Genomic DNA, 22913 nt, shown 5'->3' with positions numbered 1-22913 from the left:
TTTTATTATGGGCAGAACAACAAAGCATTTGTTTCACAAGGCAGATACAAAGAATTTTTTGAGAACCCGGTTGTCAGTTTCTTACGGTACTTTGCTATGCACCATTGGATGTTTCACCTTTAAATTTATCTAGACCATAGTTTCCAAACTTTGAGAGTTCATTATTCAAGTAGATGACTTGGATAAATGTTTTATGGCAGATCCTCTACAATTTGACTCTTTTGTTTGTTAATCAGATCTAAACGTTCTGGCCATGTTGAAGGAGTGGAGACCTCAAGCAATGTATTATATGGCAATAAAGCAGTGATAGTTGCAGCAGGTGCTTGGAGTTGTTCCTTAATTGATAAATTCGCCAAAGAATTAAATTTTCCATTGCATGTTCCTGTTAAGCCTCGGAAGGTGAGAGATAAATGATGCCTAAAATATGAAGTAGGAGCACCATGGTTATGCTTTTTTTTCTCGGTATTTTATTCCATTTATATAATAAGCTTTAGTACTTACACTTGCTTTGTTTTCCTGATTATATCTTTTGATTTTATCCTCATGGTGTCTAACAACATAATAATTAGGAATTTCTCTTCTAGGTAAATTATAAACGATATACTTAGTAAGATATGTTGTTATGCCAACTTGAAAGTTATAAATACCCATTTGGAATATTGGTGAAATAAATCCATCATTCAAATCAGTTAAGCTTCAGGAATGATGCTTGAAGTTCTTCTATTACAATATTATTAGTATTTGATGTGAAGGGTTTCCATAATCATTTTTAGTATTTACTATTTATGTTTAGTAGTCATTATTGGTGTGTAGCAGCCCCTATTCATGTTCCATATTTATTATAGTTTGCATCAATAAAGACAAACTTGTTTTGTAGGGTTTATAAATATTCTGAAATTGGACATTATAGTGGTATCAGAACAATGCTTTTGTCAATGTGCAGGGTTTATGATCTTATCAATGTGAAGGGTTAGAGTTAAAACATTCTTAATGCAGTGTAATGACCCCTTTCTAGGACGACAAACATTTGTTCATGGATTGGCCTACTACTGGAGTTCCCATAGGCCAATAGAGTGTGTAGGGGACTCATATAGGGCATATAGACTTAGGCATGAGCTTGTCAGGCTGGTTTGGGCAGTCAACAACAGGTTTCTAAAATTTAGGAGGGATCCTTAATTTTAGGGGACTAATTGGGAGTTGTCTAGGAGGCTTCCAGAGACCACTGGGGACATTCTGGAGACATTGGACTCATCTCTTAATTTTTAGGAATAACTTTTACTTCACTGATACACTCTGAAGATGCACACAATAGAGGAGATTCATTAGTACTCAGTTTTAGAGTGACAGACTCAATCTCCTACTTTTTAGGAGGCAGTTCCTTGATCGTAGGAGGAGATTCCTACCTTTTAGGAGGTTGTGACATTTTTCAGAGTTGAGGTTCTATGAGATCACCCCCTGGTCTCAATATTAGGAGATTTGGGTGTGTTCCCTATTTTTTAGGAGTATCCCTTGATTTGAGGGTGAGATTGCCAGTTGGCCTAGGTTGTCCAACATTAGTCACAGGCAAGTGACAAACTCAGTTTCATGTTTTGGAGGTGTATTGGTTGTTCTTTGGCCACTTGGGAAATATTTTAATATATTTAAATATTCTCCTCAGTTAGCATTTTAATAATTTAAATAAAGTTAAGTGTTTAGCCACTTTGGAGTAATAAGGAGTTTTTTGGTTCCATTTGGGTCGATTTGCCTATGTGTGATAGCTCGTTGGAAAGTGCTCAGTCTCTACTATTTGATTATCACTTACTGGGTCCTATTTGATGCTTGGAGCTATTTGTCATTAATAAAGTAATGATTTTTTTCTATTTGGACAGCTTTATTGGGGAAAATAATGTTATATTATAAAGTTCAAATGAATTCCACTTTAGGGTTCGTTTAGGGTTCGAATTGCCTTGGAGAGGGGATATAAGGAGAAGGCAACCTAAAGGTGAGTATCATATATCATTTTGTCAACCCATTTTGGACGCCGTTACTCTGGAAGAGCATTCCTCACCTAGGACACAAACCCTAATGCTGAGAGCAGATTTGTTGGGACATAGCCCTCAACAAGATCAGATTCGAAGTTCTTATGCATACAGTTTGATCAAGGCAAATGATCGATTTCTATTATTGTAGTCACACTTTGCAGGTAGTGGAATTTTAGGGAAGGTGGCTGCTTTGGTTCAGCCTGGCGTTTCTTTATAGCAGCTCACATGAGGACTTTTGGGGTGTTTATTTGCAACAGACTGGAATTGTTTTATTGCAACAGCTTGGACTTTATCATTTGAACTTGTTTGACTATAGCTGTTTCCCATCTTTAGCTGGCGTCAACCTTGTTTGAAGTACATCTATATTGGTACTATTCTGAAATAAATCAGACTTTGTTGGTACGATTTTAGAATCATTTCCAGATTAGTATGTATTGCTGCATATGATTTCTATCATTTCTATTTTATTAGTTACTGCTATTTATTCATCGTAATACCTATATTCTGAAAAATACAAAAAGAAACAACATTCTTCTGCAACTTTTGTCTAGCTCTATAAGATTAAAGAAAAATCTATAGGAAAATATTTTTTTATATAATTAAACATTATAGCAGCAGCAAAGAAAATATCCATTTGGGATATTTCATGCAGCCTAGTGAAACAAAAAAGATTTTATCAATGAGCATGGAGAAAGTTGTATGACTAGTGTGAAGAAATAAAATAAGTGGAAATGGGGGGAAGAAGTAAAAGAAGGCTTCAATGGACACAAAGAAGATAGAGATCCAATATGATGCCATTGCTAGTATGAGCTAGAGGCAATAGCAAATGACACATCTCATGGCATAGTTACATACAATGTAGTATCTGATATTCCAAGGCCAGTTCAATCTCTTATAGGTGAAGGAATTACTATTGCAAATAACAGAACTGTTGGTGGTGTTGCATCCAGGCCTTTCTAGCTTAATTTATTACAAAGAGAAAAACCACCACTGTAGGAAGGACAAAATCATGTGGAGATAACTTTGCCACTTATTTTGATGAATACAATGTCCATAGAGTTGAATTTAATGCAAAAGATCTCATTAATTTCAACAATTTGAAGATGAAGAGTGGTCAAAGTTATGCAAAAGACAAAATGCAAATCAGTCTCACAAGGTTCGCAACATAGATCAAATAAGTTAACCATTCCTTTGTTTTGATGACTTAAAGTTTAAACAAATGTATAGCTTGTGCTTGGGTCAAGAAATCGGACACATTTTTCTCCCTGAAGTCTATGCATAAAGAAGTTATAATGTTTGCTACCTTGCTTCTAGAGGGTGTAGCTCATGAGTGGTGGTACCATAGATTGGTTACTCAAGGGCATTGTGTCATTAACACATGTTTCTAATCAACCATTAATTGACAGGTTTGACAGGAAAGACCCTGAAATATATATTACAGAGTTGGTTTAGTTGAGGTATTATAATAATGTGCATAGTTGTGTGGTAGAGATTCAAAAATGATCAGTGGTGGTTTTCGGTGTCCTAGAAAGAAGGCTTATCATTCTTTTATGGAGGGCGTAATCAAACTTCTCAACTATTGGGTGTAATCATTTGATCCAACATCTTTACAAAAAGCCATTATACCCATGAATAAATTCTTCTCAAAGACATCATCTTAGGTACAATGGAAGAAATCATTTCAGATGGGGGGATCTCGTCAAAAAAATATGCCACAAAGATCAAGAAAAGATAAACAAAGTAGGATTGAGCACATAAGTCGGAAACTGTGCTTCTCTTGCAAGGAACTATGAGAACCTGATCACAAATATCTAGGTTGAGGTACATTATGTAGAGTTAATATTAGATGAAGAGTCAAAATTAGAGGAACTTGAACTAGAAATAGCAGATAAGGAATCAGAACTTAAAAGAATGGAAGAGGGAGAAACTTGGAGGTATGTCTGTAATGTCCCCTTTAAGTCTTCTTAGCTTATGGAACTGATCCCTTCAATTATGAAAGACTTCTTTAATCTTTGATTAGTACTTGGTTCACCACCAACGTATAAAAACAATGTTCTTCAATGGAGTAGTGCAAGGTAGCTTATTTGCAATATCAATGTCTTAATGTCCCACTCCTATCACTATCCTACATGGATAGGAATAACTTTATACGAGGTTGTGGTAAAATTGGAAGTATAGCTTTAGGGAAGATTGCATGATTACTTATTGATTTTCTGGTTCAGTGGGCTGATCGGAAGAAGTAGTATTCCATTAATGATCTCTAATTGGCAAAGAGGGAAAACTAAGTTGTACTGCATGCCCTCTTATAATTCTGATATATACCGATCAGATTTCTGGGCCTGATTGTATATAGTTTATCAGATATCTTAGTTCTCATGACTTGATGTTTAATGCCCAATGATGCCTGTAATATCCAAGTCTCTTTCTCGACTACATTCGTGGCCTATTGAGCATGAATAGAAAATAAATAGAGATGGATCAATGAATTGTTGGTTTCAACACTGACTAGTGTTTAGTGCTGGCGGTGTTGTATCTGCTGATGATATCCTTAATATTCGCTTGAGGACATTCTTAAATATTCGTTGTTAATGATTCAGCGTTTCATAGGAACTCCAGTTCAATGGAATTGACTGTCAGACGGGTATTAGAAATGCTGAGCTGGTGGTAACCGCAAATTTTATTCATTCCGTCCAAGGACCATGATCGCGTTCTGGTATGTGCCATATGTAATAACGCATGATTAATGAATCTGTTCTTTCCCAAATGTTTACTGCCCTGTATTAACCATTCATATCTCTCCTGTGTTAGCTATTTATTCATCCCTCAATTACCAGTATTTATATCTGTAGACTGTCTTCTTGATTCCAGAGGCATTTGGGTGATTTTCCTCCATCACTGTGCGTTGGTTCCTGTTTGTTCCCTTTTTCTGTATCCCTCTTTTAAGTATCTATCTTTCTTATCTTTCTTCCTAAGCTCATGCAAAGTCCATGTATTCGTTTCTCCCCACGAGCATTGTGGGTTCTTCCTGACTGTGTAATCTTGTTAACGCCGATTGTATTCACTGCAGTTGTTGATGTATCTGCTGATTGGGCAGTAATCTCCTTTTTCTTATTCACCCATGTCTCCTCTTTCCTATTTGATGATGTAATGTATGTGGGAAGGCTAAGGGAAAGGTTGTGACCTTTGGTCCACCTTGCTATTAACAAATATATAATTATTATCATAAATGAATGTAGATTTACAATTATATATATTATTATCACACACACACATGTATGTATGTATATATATGTTATATACAGTATTAATGATAATATTTTATGTTGTTAGTTACCCATTATTATTATATAAAAAAAAATGTTATAATATAAAATATTACATGTTATTATATTAATATTTTAATATTTTTATTAGTCTTTGTATTATATTTTAAATATATGATGCTTCATACATATGTTATTTATTTATTTGTAATACCATTATATTCTATTACTTATCTATTTCTATATATTAAGTTCTCTTTCATTATTATTTATTTAATAATTATATTTTGTAATTATTAATTTATTATTAAACTCTATTTTGGTGGGGACATTATAGTCCGCCTTTCCCAAAATTGCTTGTCCTCAAGCAATTCAATATTCTCGCTCGTGATTTAATTAATAGTTCCGCAACAACAATTTTAATTGGACATCAATAGACATTAGTAGAAAAAATAATATGTAATAGAAAACATATTACTGATTTCCATTGTATGTAAATAAAAGTTTGAGTTAAATACATATCATGGACCGAAAAGTAAGTGCAACTACTCAGTAAATTTGAGTTTAATATATATTATAGACCACAAAATAACTACAATCAATGAATGCATGTTAACATCAAGTTTTAGTATCAAGTAAAATTATAAATTTTAACGACTAAAAAATGTCCATTGCCGCAGTGTGGGTTTTTTCAAAGTAGATGATACATGATACTGTTAGCATGAATGCTGATGATACTACTTTGGGGAGTATCCTGAGCAGTGGAGAGTATTGATATGTTGCATTCATGACTGTGTTTGTCATTGATGTCAACATAGCATGGTTTCTGTAAAGACTGGCTGAATAGCAGATAGAGATCTTGATGCTACGGACAATGGTTTGATTGTCTGGTGATGTGTAGTTATTGACATGTTCAGCACAGTGTCCTGATCACGTGGTCAAGTGCGCAGAGTCTAACTCGAAGATGTATCTGATTTACAGAGAGCAGTTTAGAGACAGAGTATTGGGAAAGCAGTTCCTGATGTTTGTTGGCTATCTTACATCTAAGATGTAATGAAGGGATGCACAGTCAGGCAGTGACATAGGACAGTCAGCTAATGACATTAGCGAGTGCGCAAGCTTTAGTATCGCACATGTGAAGTTTTGTATAGACTAAGAGCGGACAGTGAAATTGTAATTGTAAATTATTAATTATCTTATTATAATTTATTGGGAAAGCCTCAAGGCCGACTCAAGGAATTATTATGAAGATATGGTATAAAGGAAAGATGTTTTCCTTGATTGTAAAATGTATGATGAGTAATGAGATTGTTGTTGAAGTACAAAGTGCGAAAAGTAGCATAGTGCTTACTGAATGTAAGCGATCGAAGGGATTATTGGATGCGAGATTCGGGATCTGGTTACAAGATCTAAAGGAGTAGAGTTCTGGTTGACAGGACAGAGAAAGAGGAAGGAACAATACAGTACCAATTCTATTATTCTACAAGGAATAATACAAAGATCATTTGGATAGTGGGTTCATTGGTCTTGCTCTAGAAGTTGTTTGGGCAGTGGGTCTAGCTGTCTTCCACAACTCCTAACAGGGATTCAAAGTTTGCTAACAGGGACTCATATGTATTGAATGTTGTAATAGCCTCCTAACAGGGTCTATCCTCTAACAAGGAATATTTATATTAGTACATGTTGTGGGTACCATCCCCACCGAGGTTTTCTCTCTGATTAAGGGTTTCCCTAGTTAACATATATGGTGTTATTGTGTATGAGTATCTTGTTGTGGTGTTAGTTTATATTACTCATATGGTTAAAGATTGTTTAAGGTTGATAATTGTGATAATAGTTGGATAACTGATTCAGCCCCCCCTCAGTTATATCAATGGACTATATATATTCTAACAGAGACAATTGCAATAGCCTCAATAGGTGCCTTATTTATAGTGATAGGATGAGGTTCAAGCTATGCATGTGAGGAACTTGCCTTTGTTGGATGACCAAGCTTGCCTTCTGCCTCTTTATGTGTTGTCCCTTATGTCTCCCATTCAATTGTCTCTCTCTCTAATTCAAGTAAGACATCGTCAATAAAGAATGCATCCACATCAACATCATTAGGCTCATCAATCCAATTTTCTGAATATGGATCAATGTTATCAAGGTCAAGTGCTTAATTTGAACCCTGCCCTTCTACCTTCTTTCCATGTAATTGAAGGTAGTATATAGACAAGCGCATTCATGTGCCTTTCGATCATGTATCGCAGTCCTTGTGTCAAAAAGTAGTGGATTATGGCCACTAAAATAATTGTTTTCTAGTCAAAATTCAATTGACACCCTTAATTCTAACCAATTCTACTAGGGGTATCTCATATATGCAAAGTAATGCCCCCTTTCAAACAATTATGCAAAGTAATTGGTAAAATATTTGATGTATTAATAAATAATCGAAGAGATCATTATGAAGAATTACAAATGTACAAAATAGAAAGTTTCTAAATACAAACTGGCACTGTACAATAAGCGCTAATACTAGCTAGACTTGGCTTTGGTCTTATCCTTGATTTATATAGTGGACTGAATTGCATAACCGCTTGAGGTTGTTTCCTTACAATGAGTACCTTGTTTCCCACCAAGGCAAACCTCTCTACTTGGGTTCTATCATAAAAAAAAATGTGGTGTTCCGGTCCAAAAACAACAAATAATTCCCATAGGTACAATCTGAAGCATAAGATGAGGAGTTCAAATTCAATAGTGTGATCACTTGCAGTTCATTATGTTATGGCACCCATACGAGGATGTACAACACACGATATGACCCATGTGGTCAAATGGCCATTTGGAAGTGTATGTTGCATGGTTAGTAGCTGGCCATACAATATGGTAGGGTTTGGGCATGCGGATGACATAATGAATTTGGAGTGTGAGCGCCATACGGAGGTGGGCAGGTGGATGCTGTACGATTGTATTACTATAGTCTTACAACTTTGTGAGAGTCATTGTACGGTGGCTCTGGATGTGACGAGACTTAGGGTGTACGGTTTGCATGACGAATGGTAGGTAGGTCATATGGTTACAAGTGTTTTGTGAAAATGAAATCAAGGCTCCAAACAATCAATAACAATTTGGCGGTGCGATTAATCTGTCACCTGATGTATAGTCTTTACCAGTACTAAGATAATCAATTTTGCATGCGTAGATCTAGTTTTGAAAAACACTAGATTGAAGGCAATAGAGATTCATAGGATAAGAATTGGTCCATGTAATATATTGACCAAGTATGGAAACAATGCTTACAAAATTGTCTCCTGTTTTCAATGTGACCAACATAGTTTGCTATAAAATTTACTGATGTTACAGAGGTGATCATTGATTTTACTCTACCTTCTCAACTTAAGCCACAAGCAGAGAAAATACTATATTCAAGAATTGCAAAGAAGACAAGGCATGAAACCTACATGGAGCACCTAATCAAGTGGAAGAATATGCCTGAAGCTGAGGCCACTTGGGTCTTTGAAAGTGATTTCAAAAATATGTGTATTCTTCTTGAACTCTTTTCACCTGATGTGACTTGACTTATTTTCTATTGGGGGAGAATGGTGTAGGAGCACCTAGGCGTTATGTGTTTTCAACCCTCAAATTTTGTTGTGTAATATCCAATAAGGGTCAAGATTAGAATAAGGACTAATCAATAGTTTGATAGGTAAGTTTGTGAAGGTTTGAATGTGTTTGTGTGTCATTGCCAAAGTTGGGGAAAGCTTGTCAATGTATTGGCCAAAAGTTGCCATGCAAGCAAGCCAAATTTAGGTATAGGATTAAAAATGGCACAAGAGTGCACAAAATGATGTGTTTGGATGGTAGACAAGTTTAGGGGGTGATATCCCATCATTATGTATCCATAGGTGACGAGTTTGTATGAGAAAATGAAAAGTTGCAATAGTTGCAAAAATGTTGTCATGACAACATTTGCAACTTTGCAATGTTTCATGACAATATTTTGCAAGAAATTGCATTTTGCCCAAAATTCAGTTATGGGTCCAAACCAACAATTGAGACATGATGGGGGGACATATTTAAAGCCTTCGATGACATTGTATAGGGGTTGGATGAAGTTTAGAAGTTTGAACAATATCAATACAGTGACAGTTTTCTAGAAAACATAACACAATCTCATTGCAATTGATATAGTTTGTGTCATATAGATTGAGTCTTGAAATTTCGCACTGTAATTAGTTAGAGTAGTTTGTTTTCTTGCATTGTGTGCTTTGGTGCTAGATCTTGTACCATTTCGATTGTCTAAAGAAAATTCAAACTCTTGAACACAGTTTACTGGACTGAATAGGGTTTGGTCTAATGAAATGACCCTACATTGAAACCTCACCATGGGAATTTCATGGCCTTTGGGGGTCTGAAAGTGGGGTCTATGAGCTTTCTTTTTCTTTTTGTTGGATCCCGGAAAGCAACGTATGCTATTTTTAATCACGTGCCCTAGGCGAGCTTTGCTATAGCCCAAATAGGAGAAAAGAGTAACAAAGGTGTATAACTTGTAGATGTAGATTGGATCAGTGAACCCAATGGTGTGGGGATGTGTAGGGAGTCTATATTGCACCTTGGTAAGGAGTTGAAGAGCAATTGAACCCATTTGAGTGGATTTCCACTCAAAAGATCGAACACAAGCTTGATTCCTTTGTAAATCATCTACATTAGGGTTTGGGCATTGTACGAATAGTCCGAAACTTTAAAGCTCCAAAATCCTAAAGAACTCTCAAATGGGTATCAACAACGGTGATTTGTTTGTGGGATTGTTTGGCACCTTTTCAAACTAGAGCCCAAAAATTGAATTTGAAGGTCTAATTGAGACCTAATAGGGCTAGTAGGCCTAAAAACAAGGAAACTTGAAATCGATAGAGAAATGGTTAAAAGATCAAACTAGATGGAGCATTTGGTGATTGAAATGAAATGAGTGATTTGGATGCCCTAGGCTTCGGCAAGGTGACTGTGAAAGGGCTAGGAAGTTGGTAGTTAAGCTTGCCTTTGTGAGCTTAAGGTAGAAGAGAGTTGCGAATTGACTTGATAGAGGAGCTCTAGGAGAGTAGGAGGAAAGTGAGTTGAATCCTCCTAAGGTAGTAGGGTTTGAGGTTGAAAAGAAACCCTAGAAGTGACCTAGAGAAGAGTTCAGAGTAGCTCATTGAAGAGCCTCCCTATCATGTAGTAAGTTTGGGACTCCCCCATCACATAGAAAAACATATACTTTGATTCAGAGGGCCACAAGGAGATATTTCCTTGGCAAGATTATGAAGACTAGTTCCTTTCTCGAACACCTTAAGTGGTAGGATGGGTCTTTTTTTCTTGATATATCTACTAAGCAGATCTATGACATGCTAAAAGTAGACTCCAACGTCCTGCTGTGGATCAATCAGTGCTGGGAAATTGACTGGCAAATGATACAAGGTTAAATCATTTGATAGTGTGATACTTCATCATTGATCAAGATAAATATTAAATGACAATTGATAGTTCACTAATAACTTAATAAGCCATATCATATACATCTATGTTCATGATTCCAATGCAAATCAGAAAATCATTACGATTTGGCATATCTTTTGGTGATATCTTGCAGAATTATCTTACACTTAATCTTTTCAAGTTTAGGTTTGAGGTTTAGCACTGTTGCCAAATATGGTCTCTCATGTCCGCAGCCTGTCACTATAGAAACTATTGGCATTAAATCCAAATGTGCTACTGTATTTATATTTTGGAGGTATATCATCCACCCAAAAGTTTGTGGAGTTGCTGGTTAATTCACATTTAGAATTTTTTTGTCTTGCAGATATGTTTTTGAAGACCAATTATATTGCCAGTGAGCAATATGTGAATTGCTTCAGTCCCCATGTTGATAATATCTATATGATAGAATAGTCTAGTTAAAAAAGGAGATAAATTTTTGGGCATTTGTTGGAAATCAGTGATATAGAGTAAGGCAATGTCAAAAGGAAATTCAAAGGTAATGTGAACAAAATTATTGTAATTTTTGTCCTGTTAAGTGAAAAATTGAAGTTTTAATTGGGCACCATCAATGTGGCCATAATTCAAATTTTTGGAACTTGTGAGTTGATATCTATGTGATAAAATATTATATAATCTAAAACAAAAAGAATATAATTTTTTGGCAATGTGTTGGAAGCAAAGAAACCGGTATCACTGCGATTCGTCTGATTCAACTTGAGCTGGCCGATTTCTTTTGATTCATTGAATTTGCTCGGCGATTTTTTGCCAAAAATTGCCTTGAATTTCTGAGTTAGGCAATTTTTGGCATTTTTTGTATAAATCGCCAAGTTATGTGCCTCAGGACTCTTTTTTGATTTTTTTAGTTGGTTTCTTTTTTTTGGTTGCATTTCAATTATGATTTATGATTATTTAAATTTTTACTGTTCGATCAACAGATATTGGTATTTGGAAACACAAGATATCTAGTTACCAATTACTTCGAGAATACTTGGTTGAACATACTGTTGACCCTGAAGGTAACTTGTCTATTAGTGCAAAACATTTAGTCATTTACTAGGAAATGTTGGTCGGTCATCATTGCGACCGAGCCACCATACGGGCCAAGCTACAACATAAAGAAGTGAATAAGTTTAGTAGGTGCTGAGGTAGTTATAGTTGCCGAGTGCACATAAGCGTCACCGAGCAATCCATAGTCACCTAGCATTTCCGTGGTTGCTGAGTGATTCAGGAGGCAACATGTGCCAAGCAATTCAGAAGGTAAATTCAGTTTTGGCTGAGGCAAGTTCATGCCGAGGGACATCATGAAGAACAAGCATAGCTGAGTGCCAGGAACTATCTGTGTCGAGTAACACAGTTGTTGTATTTGAGTTTGGAATGGCACAAAATCATCTGTAAACCATTTTTGCTGAGCTGGAAATGTGTTTGTAAGTTTGAGGTGTGAATCAAGGAGGTAATTACGCCTGTAATTGCAGATCATTAATCAGTATGTTGTGTGATCAACCATTCAGATAAATGGAATGTCTAAGCGGCAAAAGTGATGAATCTTAATCGTTGATCAAGATCTAGAAGTTTCTTTAGATGGCTATAAAGAAGGGTTTAAGACAAAATCACATTGTTGAAGTTGTTAGCAAGAGGATTGTGCAGTCAAGGGTGAATTAGAGGTTGAAGGACTAAGGCTGCTAAGTAGTGCAGGGAGGAGATATTGCATATCTGTCACATTGAGGTGATTATATATTGAAAAGAGAAGATTTGTCATCAGCAATCAAGTGCAAACCAAAGGATCATGGTATTGATTATTTTCTAACTGAGTGGTCCTAATAGGCCCATTTAAATCTCCTAACAGAGTGCTCACTCTATTGTGATGTATAAATCCTTTAATCAAGGTGGACTTAATAGTCTTGTAAGCTTTTAACAGAGCAGACCCCTCATAGGGTAGATCATCAGAAGTGATCAAAATTATAGCCCTAATAGGCATACTTTATTGCTGCAGTACTGAAGATTTTGTGAGTGCCATCCCTACCGCAATTTTACCTTCACCTTGGAGGGTTTCTGCATTACCACATCTTGTGTTATGTATTAATCTATTGTTTATGTGTGTTGTTCATGTTATTAGATTGTAGATCTGATATTACATTTTGATATATGATGATGCATGGTTAATGTTAAGGTTGACATGTGTGGTGAATTAAGTTTGAATGTGATTCATGTTTGAAGTGGTAAAAGTTTGAGAGATCCTGATTCACCCCCCTTCCCCTCTCAGCATCTCACTTTCCCATTAGATTTCCAACAAATGGTATCAGAGCAGTTTTCTCTAAACAAGAAGTCTAACCACTTGAGAGTCAAAGATTTTGGAGATAGAAGCATATAAACTAGAAGGTAATTGAGAATCAAAAGCATGATTTGTAGCTTGCATTTGAGCAAGTCAAGGCTGCAAAGGAGGAATTGAAGAAATCCTTGAAGAGAAGGAAGGGGATGGCAATCCAACAAAATGACACACAATACAAGGAAGAAAGCATTGAGGACTTATATGATGAAGGCAATATTATGATAAAAGATAGTTTCTATTATCTCTGTTTAGTATCTAATGGTTATCTATTGTAATCTTTTGTAAATATTAGAATGTTTCTAATACTTAGTTTTTTGTTTCTAGAATAGAATGTTTCTATTCTTTATGATTGTTTCTTAACCATAGTTCTGAGAATTGCCATGAAATTGCCTAAATCGCCGATTTGGCGATTCGATTCAGGTTGGGCGATTTTTTTGGAGTCGTGAATTGGCTCAGGCGATTTTTTACCATGAATCTCCTGAATTGCCGATTCATGCGATTCATGGAAAAAATTGCCCGAATTGGCTACGCAGCAAGCCATAAAGTGGACTTAATTTAAAAATAAAACACGTTTTTTTTGTTTTCTTTTTGGCCTTTCCTCTTTGTTTTAACCCTAAAGGGCCTTCTAATTGTTAAGCATAAGTAGAAGAGAGGAAAAGTGAGAGAGAAGAAGAGAAAAAAAATAACAGATTTCCAACCAGCAAGAAGGAAGAGCACCAAAGAGATTAGAAGTCCGTTTGGGGAGGCCATAAATTGCATTGGAAACATTAAAGAGTCAATAGAAACACTCCTCAACTCATTTGCAAGAGGTAAGTGGTGATTTTTTTTTTTGCATGTTAGTGTATTATGCATTTTTTGTTAAATTTTTTTAGTTTTTATTTACAGATCTTGAATTTTTTTAGTTTTACTAAATTGCAAAATAGGGTTTGTTGTTTTGTAGCTTTTGTTTATTATTTTCAAACTTTGATATTTTACTTGAATTTTCTTATTGCAGCAGCCCTTTGCTTTTATTTTCCGCAATGGGTAAAAAAGATGAATGTTGGAAATATACCGAAGAGTTTCCTAGAAGAAACAAATTTCAAATGAAATGTATGTTTTGTGAAGAAATAAATTCTGGTGGTATTTATAGATTCAAATACCACGTTGCTGCTATACCTGGATATAATATTACAATTTGCACTCAACAAATTGCTGAGGCAAAACGTGCTTGTTTAGTGGCATTAGGAAAACATGAACAAGAGAAATTGAATAAGAAAATGTAACTTGAAGGATTAAGGGCTATTGGGCTCCCATGCTCCCATAGCCACATCTGCATTTGCATCAGCTTCCACATCCATAGGTTGTGTTGGAGAGGGTTCTTCCAGGCCTCTATTTTGTCCTAACTCTAGTGCTCATGTGAGTGCTAGTGTGTGTTGGTCTTATATTGAGATTGTTTTCCAACTCCAACCTATTGCGACTTAGAGTGTGCAAAAATAGAATGGATAGTTACTTTGTACCCCGCACTACTCTTGGCTCACAACCCACGCTTGAGGGCAGGGGTTTAAACAAGCAGATTCATGATGCTGCTGGAAAATAGATTTGTAAATTTTGGTACTTTTGCAACATTCTATTTGTTGCAGCCAAGTAATTGATTCTTTTTTCTTTGTTTTCTTTAAAGTTAAACTTAAAAGTAAAACTTTAATTATATCTACTTGTTTTATGATTCATTGATTAATCATAGATTCGCTTTACAAGCTTATATAATGATTTGATATCTAAATTTCTAATCATAATCTATTTGTGATAGGGCTCTTTATTGGCAAATCATGATAGATGCAGCTGCTATTTGTGGTCCGGGGTTTAAAGCCTCAACTGAGGCTAAGTTGAGTGGATACCTCTTGGATGAAATGGTAAAGGATATGAAGGTTGAGCTTGATGAGCACCGAAAAGAGTGGATTGAGAAGGGTTGCACAATCATGACTGATGGTTGGACATATAGGAAGAATAGAACACTCTTCAATTTTCTTGTATCTTGTGGAGGTGATTGATCATTCTACTTTCCTACATACATAATTGTGAATCGTGATTGAATATTTCGAATTTTGATTTGTTGATTGCTAATTTGTTGATAATCCATTATAATTCATTGTTTTGTAGGATATACCATGTTCCTCAAATCCATTGATGCTTCCGCTCATATAAAACATGCCACATACTTATGTAAGGTTATTGAGGAAGTCATAGCAGAGGTGGGGGAGCAACATATGGTGCAGGTGGTGACAGCTAATGCAACAAGTTATGTTGTTGCGGGTCAACTTTTAACTTTTCAAGTTTTGAAAATAAATTTATTTGAATTTTGAACTTTTCTAATTCTAAGTTTCCTAAGTTTTAACATGTTTGAATTTCTAATTAACTTAAAATTGTTGTAGGTAAACTTTTGATGGAGAGGCACCCCACCATATTTTGGTCCCCTTGTGCAACACACTGCATTGACCTCATGTTGGAGGAAATTGACAAGCTTGAGTGAGTCAAATCGTGTGTCGAAAGGGCAAAAAATATATGCAAGTTTATTTATAATCATTCATTTGTCCTTAGCACAAGGAGGAAGTACACAGGAGGCAAGGAGTTAGCTCATCCAGGCATCATGAGGTTTGCCTCGAATTTCATCACACTATAGTCTTTGTTGACATCAAGGGACAATTTGAGGAGCATGTTTGTTGGGCGGGAGTGGATTTCATCTTCCTATTCTCCGACCACTGCAGGGGTAGATGTGGTGAATTGCATATTTGATGATGATGGCTTTTGGAAACCTACTAAAGAAATCTTTAAGGTAAATTTATTGCAATTTAACATTTAGTATTTTACAGTTTACTATTTAGTATTTAATATTTAATATTTAATTGTTTAATGATTTAGTTTTACTTTAAGTTATATTATTTTATATTTAAGTTTTGACTCAAAATTTTCATTTTACTTTATATGCAGGTCATTGAACCCCTTTTATCTCTCCTACGAACTGCTAATAGGGAGAAGCCCTCTATGGGCTACATATATGAGGGCATGGATAGGGCCAAGGAGACCATTAGAGCCTAGTATGCAGGAGTGCAGGAGAAGTATGCCCCTATTTGGGATATCATTGATAGGAGATGGTAGAATTAGCTCCACCGACCCATCCATTTTGCAGTTTACTTTCTGAATCCGACATTTCGTTTCTGTCTTTACTTCAAGGTAGATGAGGAGGTTCTCACCGGCTTATATACAGTGATCTAGAGGTTGAGTAGTGATGAGGATAGCTCAGCTGGAATCATTGAGCTCGACAAGTTCAATAATAAAGAAGGGTCACTTTTCTCTGGCAGGATGGCGATAGATACTTGGACAACAATATAGCTAGGTAAAAATTTAATAATATATTCATGAATCTAAAGTTTATGACTTATAAGTTGTGCATTTTAAATTTTAATTGTTGATTATGTAATTTTGAAGTTGTAAATGAGATTAATTGTTTTTGTTTTCCCTTATTTTAGATAGATGGTGGCAAATGTTTGGGCCCACAATCCCAAAACTTCAAAAAATTGCCATCCGTATTCTGAGTCAGCCAAGTAGCGCTTCTGGATGTGAGTATAGTTGGTCCATGTTCGAGCACATCCACTCAAAGAGGAGAAATAGGTTGACTATGCAGAGGTTGAATGATCTTGTCTTTGTTCATTACAACCTTCGTCTTAGGATCAGACAGATTTTGAGCGTTGACTCCTCTCCGATCATTCTGGAGGAGATTGATCTAGAACCACAGTGGCTCATTGAGGTTGTCGATCTAGTCTTCACTGAGGAAGACCACGAATGGGTTGATCAGGTGGATATAGAAGTTGAGGCTGTAGTCATGGTAGAGGAGGCAACTAGAGCACGTTCAGGCACTGGTAGACGCACATGCGCATGCACAAACACAAGCCGTAGTGATGTTGTTCGTGAGCCCATCTTACATGTGGGGGATATGGCTCGGCAGTCTTCTAGGACCTACCTTAGATGCTTTTCTAGTAGGCATACTGGATACTCAGAGGCTAAGGCTGAGGCTGCGACTGAGCCTGAGGATGATGATGAGGATGATAAGGCTTGAGCTAGAGCCTTGTTTTTTGATTTTGTTTACAAATATTGATACTGATAGACATACATTTCATGAATCTTCATCTTAGATTCTTACATACATTTATGATTTGACATCTTATGGATCTTCATCTTACATACATTCTATGATTTGAATCATTATGATCATATGATTTCTATTTACTTTAGCTAGCCTACAATTTACATTTTACATGTAACATAGTTTCGTATGTGATGGATTTATCATTTATGTTCCATGTTTATATATGTTAAGTTTTAACTTCTATTTGATGATGTTATAGTGTGTTTAAGTTATATTCAGTAAAGGGTGCATGAAATAAGTTTTAAATTGTTAAAATCTCTAAATTTAAAGGGTTTTTAAAAATTTGCCAATTCATAGCCGATTCATGGCCGATTCATGATTCGATTTGGCCTTGCCGATTCTGATCTGATTCTGATTCTTGTTACTTTGTTCTTAACGAAACATCATTGGTCTCTTGTATAAATTGATCTCTTGATCACTGTAAATAACAAGCAAATATTTTCCAATTACTTCGTAATATGGTATCAAAGCCAACACTCTAAATTTTTTTGAAGATGATTATAATTTCTTGGTTGAAATGACCTGCCTTTTATTTTCGAAATTATTTAGATGCATATTTTTTTCCAATTCTCTCTATAATCCGACTAGGGTTTCCGTTGTAACATACAAATTTTCCTAACCAATTTAAAACAAATATTTAACTAACAACTAATCCCATTCACATGACAATGACTTCCATTAACTAATTATAACTAGAAAGAAGTAATTGCTACCTAATCTATTTGCATTTTAAATTCAACGGGTGTAAAGAAAATAAATAAATGATTACATTGCTATCATTTAAATCAATCTAACATGTTCAACAGAAAGTAAAGTAACAACTACCATTTTAAACATCTAATATATTCATGCATATATATCTATTTATGCTTCCATGATTCCAAAGGTAAAAGTGCAAAAGAACATACAGAAATGATGGAGAAATCCCTTTGTCTTGTTGTTCAAGCCTCGACCTTGGTTGGAGGAGAAGCATTGACATAGACTTAACCTCCCAACTGTGGACCATACTTATCCCCACACATCCTAACTTAATAGAACGGCCCTCCTTACCTCGAGATTGAGCTTGGGATGTTCTTAAGTCCAGCCATCCGAGCAACCCAGTGGTTTGAGTGTCCCATCAGTTATTCTTAAATAACTGAAGCTTCTGGACAAACAAAAAGATCTCATGATCGACACATCTGCCTATATCTACCTTGGCCAAAAATTTCAAATTGGGTTCATGCACCCGGTCTCCACCACTCGACTTGACAACAGGTTCCTTTATTAGGACATGCATGAGCTATTCAATTATTTATTCCAATCTGATTTCTTGATTTTATTTGCAGTTTAAGTTTACATCTCTTCACCATTCATTGGCCTCTTTGCCAGGTGAATTCCTTGGTGTCAAAGTATTTTGATTTCAAGCCAGGAATTATATATGTTATGAGTATTGCAATCATATGGATTTGTTCAACATTCATATTTATCTCAGTCTTCAATAGGCTGCATAATTGATGTAAGCTCAAGAATGTTTGGAAATTGGTATCATAAACACCTCAAACATTTATAGATTTCATATTAGGTTATCTCTACAAATCATTTCTAACCAATTGAGGGGAATATGTAGATACAGAAAGGAAGAGCAGAAATAAAAATTTAGAATGGAAGTACATATGCATTATATTTGCATTCGGCTAAGTTCAGATAAGATTGGTTCCATATTATCACTATTTCTAAGCAATAAACTTGCCATTGCAATACTACACAATCGGTTCCCAAGGATTACAAAACAAAAGTATAACTTGCGAGTTCGGGTGTAACCTGTTCTTCCGCAATCATAGGTTGGGCTTCCGGCCTCACTTCTGTAGCAGTGGATGTATCGAGTTCACATCAGATGACTATGATTGTAATTGCAAGGATTCGGTTGCATAAATAAAATGATGTTCGGAAGTAAAGAAAGAGTGTTCAGAGCAATGATTAATCATGGAGTAAATGAAAATGTGAGAGAGACATATTCTCAAACTTGATCATGACTCCTTTAAAAGTTAAGCCGAGACTCCTCGGCTTCCATACGTTTCCAAGAAGTCTGTTCGGATGCTTCAAGAATTTCAATTTTGAAAAGAAAAGAATAAAAGTGGGAAGTTAAATGAGGAGAAAAAGAAAAGATCAAATCTTTTATTATTATTATTATTATTGTAAGCTCTTATCTACATTCTCGTATGTAAATTGACGAGGTGGCATCATTAGATTATTTATTTATAATTTATTGGTGCCACTTCATTTTTATTTATATAAGTTTGTATTTATGAGTTTATAATAATGATTAAATAAAAGAGATTCAATAATTCTTAAAAGGTATGAATTATATTTAGTTTTGATTTTTTAAAGTTGTTATTATATTGTTTTCTCAATAGCTCATGCAGTCCCTTAACGAAACCTAAGGTCAAGTCTTCGTATCCTTTCCAAGGCAGTTTAGGTCATACCTGTCGATCGTGATGATTGGGCCATTTCGACCATCCCATTCCGATGATCTCGTTTAGCAATGCTTCCCCTCTCCTCAGTCTTCTTCTTGCAACCACTTCAAGCAAAACATTCTCACCAATACATTCATTCAAAAATATAAATATACATATTGATTGTCAATTCCACTTAAATGTCGTTCAATCATCAAATGACAATTATAAGTTGTGTAATCATTTTCTTTAACATCTATATTAACTAACTCATTTCACATGATCATGAAGGAATAATTCGTTATCAGTTGGTACGACATATATATTTTAACTAACTTGCTTCACATGATTAGGAAAAGAAATAATCAATTGATTCAACTTATATAATTAACTAACTTGTTTCACATGATTAGGAAAAATTTTTTTTTTTTTTCTTAAACCAACGATCATAACCAAAATTAAAATTAGGGCAAAATTTGGGATGTAACATCTGTTCTGAGAGATCTGAATCCATTGATTTTTGGTTCGGTTCTGCAATCCATTTCTATTCAGATCCGTCTATTTTTTTCTGCACATTTCTGCCATTTTTTGAAGCTTTTTGGCAGCCAGGGCCATTTTTGTTCAAAACCCTAATTTTCTGTATCGGATTAATTTTTTGTACAGATTCTTGGTGGGTTTTTTGAGAGCTCAATTGGGTTGTCTAATTTTTTTGGGTGCCTCGATTTTTGAGCCAATGGATCGAGAAACGGATAATATAATTTTTTTGAGTTTTTTCGAGCTCTCTTTTGGGTCATCCTTCAAATTTTACGGGTCTTCCATTTTTTTGCCTCAAAGAATGTGTCTTCACAATTTTTCACGCTTTTTCATTGAAAAATGTGCTATTGCAGCTTTGACTAATATTTTTCTCGAGGGAATCAGAAGTTCAACGGTCACCATTATGGCATGTGGAAATAGCGATGCTAACCATTCTCGAATATCATGACAACAATAAGGTCGTTTTGGTTCACAGTCTTCTCAACAGAGGTCCTCTGCTCCAGCATCAGAAGGCTCTGGGAAGAAAAACATTCAATGCGACTATTGCCACAAGTTTGGGCACATGAAGGCTGAATGTTAGAAGCGCTTAGTTCTATTATCTCTAGATAGATTAACCATAAAGGGAGGGTATTATGATAATAGATAGTTTCTATTATCTCTATTTAGTATTTAATGGTTATCTATTGTAATCTTCTGTAAATATTAGAATGTTTCTAATATTTAGTTTTTTGTTTCCAAAATCGAATGTTTCTATTCTTTAGTTAGCTGTAAATAACTGTTAGTTTTCTCTTAGCTAGAATAAAATGTTTCCATTCTTTATGATTGTTTCTTAAGGAAACATCGTTCAGTTTCTTGTATAAATTGATCTCTTAATCACTGTTAATAACAAGCAAATATTGTCCAATTGCTTCGTAATAGGTAGATCCGGTGAAATTGATGCAATAATAGTAGATCTATTGGAGAAGAACAACATACTGAATGAAGAAGTAAGAGAACTTAAAAGAGAAGATGAAATACAACCAGTGAGACTATGTGAAGTTACTAAACAAAAGAAAAAGGTTGAAGAAGACAAGGTGATGGATGATGAAGATAAAAGACAAATGGCTACAAGTCTCGATGAGAGGATCAATGAAGTACAAAGGCTAACTCACAATCAATTTGACATGGTCAATTAGTTATTGAGTGCCAATCATGAGATTGCTAGAAAGATGGAAGAGATTGCAAATGTGGGATCTGAGAACAATCAACTGAAAACTGAGTTGAGAGCTGAAAAGGAAATCATTGAAAGAATGAACAAATTTAGAGAAGCCGTGAGGTAACTCGATGAACAACTACAAGTACAAAGAAGACCTCATGATACTATTGGATTGGGCTAGACCGAGTTCATATCATCTATTGAGCAAGGATAGTTATCAAAGCATGGAGAACAAAGGAATGCAAAACCAAAGAACAAGAAGCCTACATGCTATCACTGTGCAAAACCAGGTCATACAACAAATGTTTGCAAGAGCAAAATTGGTAAGTCAAATCCTAAGCCTAAATTCAATGGTAATTGTTTCAATTGCAACAAGCATGGACATCAAGCACATGAATGTAGATCAAAGACCAGTAAGAAACAAGCTACATCTAGATTTGAACGTTATTGCTACACTTGTCAGAAGTAAGGGCATAAGGCACAAGATTGCAAATCTAATGCAAAACACGGTTGGATACCTAAAGGTCAAGGCAATGCAACTAGGCAAGGCAATACTATAAATTGGGATTACAATACTTGGGTCAGTTGTCAACTATGTGGAAAGTATGGACATATTGCAGCAAATTGTGCAAGGATACATCTCAGAGGAAGATCAAGAAACTGGAGAAATTTTGGTCTAGTATGTTTTCACTATTAGAAGGTTGGTCATTGAAGTAGAGACTATATGAACCGAGCATTAGCATCTAATAATGAAGAAAACAATGGCAAAACAAAGGTTAATGTTGAAGAAGTGAGAAGCTAGATGAATCAAATCTGGAAGAAGAAATATGATGAAGGCAACAGTTCAAATGGTGATGTTGTGATCACCCAATCCAATGGATTAGGGGATTCCCCCACCTTAAACTAAATAAAGAGGTATGTATGGCACTGTATTTTAAATTGCTAAATCATACATCAATTCCTAATATTGAAGGCATGCAAGTCCAAATTAGCATATTAATAGATGCATAAGGACAGATTTGAAGTTTGAACCGAGTAATGCGTATGGATGCCGAGCTGCTAAATTAGGGATAGTCGAGTGTCAGTATTGGAGGATGAAAGTGTTAAGTGATCGAGTAAAGATTGTTAGTATTAACCGAGTTGTGGTACTAGCTGAGTTGATGGAGTGTGAAGTGTTATTACCAAGCTTTGCAGAATTGGCCGAGATACTTGTTATAGACCCACTGTGCACAAAACATTTATGAGGCCCTAAAATTGAATTTTCAAACTATATAGCAAATTACACCATTCATTTTATCACATTGCATTTGAGTTTCCAAGAGCTAACATAGTTTGAGTGATTCTTGAGAATAGTTGAGTGAATTTGTGGAGATCCAAGTGCGTGCCATCGACATTGAGAGTGATTTGGAGCAGTCGTGTAGATGCCAAAGTAAAGCAGTGTTGCAATATCAAACCCTAGTTGAAGA

General features: G+C 35.4%; 2 protein-coding genes and 1 long non-coding RNA gene across 5 annotated transcripts in view; 2 read left to right on the top strand and 1 right to left on the bottom strand.

Moving 5' to 3' along the window:
- LOC149564318 (FAD-dependent oxidoreductase family protein) overlaps nucleotides 1–22913 on the top strand; it is a 176093-nt gene that overhangs the window by 45554 nt on the left and 107626 nt on the right. The window contains exons 4-5 of the mRNA XM_089827381.1: nucleotides 16–86; nucleotides 237–399. Coding sequence (XP_089683507.1) covers nucleotides 16–86; nucleotides 237–399 — 234 coding nt within the window. The remainder of the gene's footprint in view (nucleotides 1–15; nucleotides 87–236; nucleotides 400–22913) is intronic.
- The window catches only part of LOC149564320 (uncharacterized), a 138763-nt gene that overhangs the window by 45749 nt on the left and 70101 nt on the right, over nucleotides 1–22913 (bottom strand). The gene's annotated exons all lie outside the window — the stretch shown is intronic.
- LOC149564321 (uncharacterized) lies at nucleotides 14897–16471 on the top strand. The gene is made up of 5 exons (XM_089827384.1): nucleotides 14897–15125; nucleotides 15243–15380; nucleotides 15515–15734; nucleotides 15848–15915; nucleotides 16071–16471. Exons 1-3 carry the CDS (start codon nucleotides 14912–14914, stop codon nucleotides 15610–15612), a joined length of 450 nt encoding a protein of 149 aa, XP_089683510.1. The 5' UTR covers nucleotides 14897–14911; the 3' UTR covers nucleotides 15613–15734; nucleotides 15848–15915; nucleotides 16071–16471.

Source organism: Cupressus sempervirens, chromosome 4, assembly GCF_028749045.1.
Source record: "Cupressus sempervirens isolate cs-2001-9-10 chromosome 4, ASM2874904v1, whole genome shotgun sequence".
Classification (NCBI taxonomy): domain Eukaryota; kingdom Viridiplantae; phylum Streptophyta; class Pinopsida; order Cupressales; family Cupressaceae; genus Cupressus; species Cupressus sempervirens.
The sequence above is the reverse complement of the archived record's forward strand: the minus strand, read 5'-3'. Positions and strand labels throughout refer to the sequence as shown.

Bases quoted from the DNA above. Each gene is read 5' to 3' on its own strand.
- LOC149564321 (XM_089827384.1), top strand. From the start codon at position 14,912: ATGATAGATGCAGCTGCTATTTGTGGTCCGGGGTTTAAAGCCTCAACT. The intron at 15,126-15,242 runs GTGATTGATCAT...ATTGTTTTGTAG, and splicing joins TTTTCTTGTATCTTGTGGAG to GATATACCATGTTCCTCAAA. The intron at 15,381-15,514 runs GTTATGTTGTTG...AAATTGTTGTAG, and splicing joins GGTGACAGCTAATGCAACAA to GTAAACTTTTGATGGAGAGG.